Genomic DNA, 4030 nt, shown 5'->3' with positions numbered 1-4030 from the left:
CTCCTTCTCCTTCTCCTTCTCCTTCTCCTTCTCCTCCTCCTTCTCCCTCTCCCTCTCCTTCTGCTTCTCCTTCTCCTTCTCTTTCTCTTTCTCTGAGAATAAATGAGAAAAATGTCCTGAATAATAATAGTAAAGTTTTAAATTACTGTTTTGTAATATAGTCGAAAAGAAACCTTAAAAATATTACAACATTTTTTTATTACTTCCTGAAATTTCTAAAAAGGTTGTCAAAGATTTTGAAGCTTAATTTTGCAATTTACCCGTATTACATAATTTTATAAAAAATTTCAGTAAGTGTAAGAAGTATTCAGAAGTTTTAAAACGAGTTCAAAATCATGAAAACGCGTGAAACCTTTTTTTTAATTTTATAAAGTTTCACGAAAATGAAAAAAAATTCCTACGAAAAATTAAAATTATTTTTTATTTCGATAAATTTATATAAGAAGATTATTTGATAAGATTTTAAAACAGTTGAAAAGGTTTAGAAAATTGTCAAAAGAGAAACTAGAAGATTTAAAGGCGATGTTTTCAATTACAGAGTTTAAAAAAATTAAAGAAAAGTTCGAATAATTTTTAAATATTAGAAAGTCTGAAATGATTAAAAAAGATTTTACTGAAAATTTCTCAAAAAAATACAAATTATTTTTATTTAAACAAATGAGCTTCAAGATAAAATTAATAAATATTCCTAATCAGCTCAAACGATTCCCCAAAATTTTGAAAAAGACTAGAAGATTTTAAAGCAAAATTTGTCAATTTGGTGAGTTTAAAGTATCAGAAAAATTAAGTATATTTAAGAAATGTTTAGAAAAATAAAAAATTTAAATCAATTTAAATAAAACAGAAGACGGAAGGAAGAATTTAAAATAAAGAATTTTTAATTTAGAACAATTGAAGAGATTCAAATTGAATTTTTAACTTTAAAAGATGTTTAGAAATGCAGGTTTTCAAGATTTAAAAAAAACTTTAAAAGCTGTAACATAATTTTCAAAAGTTCAGAGAAAACAATTACAAAAACAGAAGGTTTTGGGAGAATAAACCAATTTTTTTTAATTCCTGAGAAGGTTTAGAAGATTAAAAGCTTTGATTTCTTTCAAACTTTCAAAACTCCTAAGCATCTTTTAAAATCACTCGAATTTTTCCTATTATTTCGTAAATTCCTATAAACTAAAAAAGGTTTCTTTAAAATCTTCTACAATATTTTTTGAGAAATCTGAAATACTGAAAAATCTTTTTTAATTTTGTCAAGAAACTTATAAAAAATATATTTATATAAATTTAAAAGCAAACTGATTACACTTTATTATTCTCAATTCTTATAATTTAATTTCAGCTCGAATTTACGTGTTAAAAAACTTTTAAAACATATTTTCTTGGCTAAAAACTGATTAAAAAAGCATTCGGTAATACTTCAAAATATTGTTTTGTCTATTTGTAGACAATACTTATTCTGAGGAAATCTTATTTTTATTTGGAAAACGTCCATTATGTTTATAACGATAGTACAATAAATTGTACGTAATAGCGTCGGGGAAATGGTGGGGGGGTGTCCAAAGGAAATGTTACGGTCTGTTACAGGTGGAGGGGGTCAAAAAAGATCAAAATAGTACTTTACGTGGCAGGGGTCTGAAAAATTGCGAACGTCGACTCGCATATTGGCTGGAGAAGAGGGCGGGTTGGCGTTCGCGATGTTTTAACCCCGTGCCGTGTATACTACTTTTCGTAGTTACGAAAATGGCGGTATGCAAGTGAGCGGGTGCTAAAATACCTTACAAATCCTAAAGTTCCCAAGTCTCTTATTAAAAACCCTAGAGTTTCTAAGTCTCTAATTACAAACCCTAGGGTTCCAAAAATGGCGCTTTGTGGGTGTGCATATGCAAAACTATTTTACAAACTCTAGAGTTTTCAAGTCTCTTATTAGAATCCTTAGTGTTTCAAAAATGGCGGTGTGCAGGTGAGCGGGTACAAAATTACATTACAAGCCCTGAAGATTCCCAGTCCCTTATTAAAATCCTAGAGTTTACCAGCCTCTTAGTGCAAACCCTAGTGTTCTGAAAATCACGGTACAACCTTACAAGCTCTAGATTTTCCAAGTCTCTTATTAAAAACATTAGGGTTCTGAAAATGATGGTACTACTCAACAAACCGTAGAGTTTCCAGGTCTCAAATTAAAAACCCTACAGTTTTCAAATATCGTATTACAAACCCTAGGGTTCGGAAAATGGTGGTATGCAGGGGGCGGATATGAAACTACTTTAATAACCCTAGAGTTTCCAATTCTCTCATGACAAACACTATGGTTCTAAAAATGATGATACAACTTAACTTTTATAAATATTTATAAATGGTGGTATGCAGGTACGAGCATGAAACTACTTCACAAACCCTAGGGTTTCCAAGTCTCGTATTACAAAACCTGGGGTTTGTGATAAGAGACTTGGGAGCTCCAAGGTTTGTAAAATAGTTTTAAAAAGTAGGAGTGGGGTCGACGTATTGAGGCTAGGAAACAATCGGATCGGATAGTATAGGATAGGATAGAAGAGAGGGAGTGTTAGAGGAAGTGGTGAGGTAGAGAAATATTTAAACAGCTTTATCAACATCTTAATAAGCTAGAAAACGTCTTTTTTTTGCTTGCGCATGTCACCTATTGTTACTAATTTTTATCTTTCATTGCAGTGGTCATTTGGCGTTTTTCTATGGGAATTAGCAACCATGGGACAGCAACCCTACGTCGAGGTGGATCCTTTCGAGATGATGGTGTGCCTCCGAGATGGTTACCGACTAGTTCAGCCTAGACCATGCCCCGACGAACTTTTCGCTGTCATGGCAGTTTGCTGGCTGGGCATCGCCAGGGACAGACCCACTATGCCTCAACTTCTCGCCTACTTGCAAGAATTCCACGATGCCCTTAGTGGATTCATCTGAAAGAATCTCAAAGTAAAAGTGGTTGTTTCACGAAAAAAAGCAAACACGAAGCTTCAAAGAAAACTGTAAACAGCGGTGCAATTTTTCTACAATTTTGCTGCAATAAATGAATGGTTTTTGCGGATCAATATTGCCTTTCTATGTTGCTGCAATGTTACTACAATTCTCTGCAATAGATTCCAATGTTGGATCGAAATTTTCTAAGACCTTACTTTTGAAAAGCTTACTTGGATTAACCAAAGCCAACAGAGTAGAAACTTTGAATCTGAATTGCAGACAAATTGTAGCAACTTTGCATCAACTTTGCAGCAACATTTCAGCAACTTTGCAGTAATATAGCAGGAACTTTGCATCAATATGGCAGCAAATTTGCAGCATAATGGCAACAAATTTGCAGCAATATTTTTTGCTGCACGCAATTGAAGGGTTTAAAAGCCATCTAGTCGGGGTCATCCCCACCAAAAAAAAACAATATTGCAGGGTCAAATAGATTACGTAAGAAAAGCGGAAGGTAGAATCGATTTCCTGGACCGGAATCGCTTCGCTCACCGCATAAAACCTTCGCCGACATCAATTTGTCGCAAGTGTTGAAAGTAAAGGGTGCTTTAGAGCCTGTGTGACAAATAGCTCTCGAAAGTAGCGATCGAATGTCCAAGGAGAGAGCTTTGTGTGAAAATGGCGCTAGAATTTAACCGCTCACGATACATGTCCCGAATACTGATAAGTCTCTAAGATAAAGGTACAAGTTAAAAGGTTCAAACTTTTAAGCTGTGACTGACGACTCTACACTAGGGTGGTCTAAAAACATTAGATTTTTTTAATTTTCAGGATTTAGAAAAAAAGGACAAAAGACGTTTTTTGTAAATTTTAAACAGAATTAATTATAACCTCAGCTTAACTGAAGGATTGACAAAAATTTGGACGTTTTTTAACAAACCGCAAGTTTCTAGGTTTTTTTTCATTTGAACGGGTGAGATTACTAAAATTCTAATAAAAAATTTTCCTCACGTTTTTGGACCACCCTATTCTTCACTTCAATCAAATTCAAACAAAGAAAAGTCTGATAAGAATCAAAACTCATGGAATTGAAATCAATCGCAAATAA

General features: G+C 33.3%; 1 protein-coding gene across 1 annotated transcript in view; it reads left to right on the top strand.

Annotated features, from left to right (window-relative positions):
• The window catches only part of LOC117178415 (tyrosine-protein kinase RYK-like), a 102475-nt gene extending 99425 nt beyond the window's left edge, over window positions 1–3050 (top strand). Inside the window, exon 8 of the mRNA XM_033369842.1 lies at window positions 2677–3050. Coding sequence (XP_033225733.1) covers window positions 2677–2925 — 249 coding nt within the window. The 3' untranslated portion in view covers window positions 2926–3050. The remainder of the gene's footprint in view (window positions 1–2676) is intronic.
• Window positions 3051–4030: the final 980 nt, after the last annotated feature.

This window comes from Belonocnema kinseyi, chromosome 8 (genome assembly GCF_010883055.1).
Source record: "Belonocnema kinseyi isolate 2016_QV_RU_SX_M_011 chromosome 8, B_treatae_v1, whole genome shotgun sequence".
NCBI lineage: Eukaryota > Metazoa > Arthropoda > Insecta > Hymenoptera > Cynipidae > Belonocnema > Belonocnema kinseyi.
Note: the sequence above shows the minus strand (reverse complement) of the source record. Positions and strands in the feature narration are given on the sequence as shown.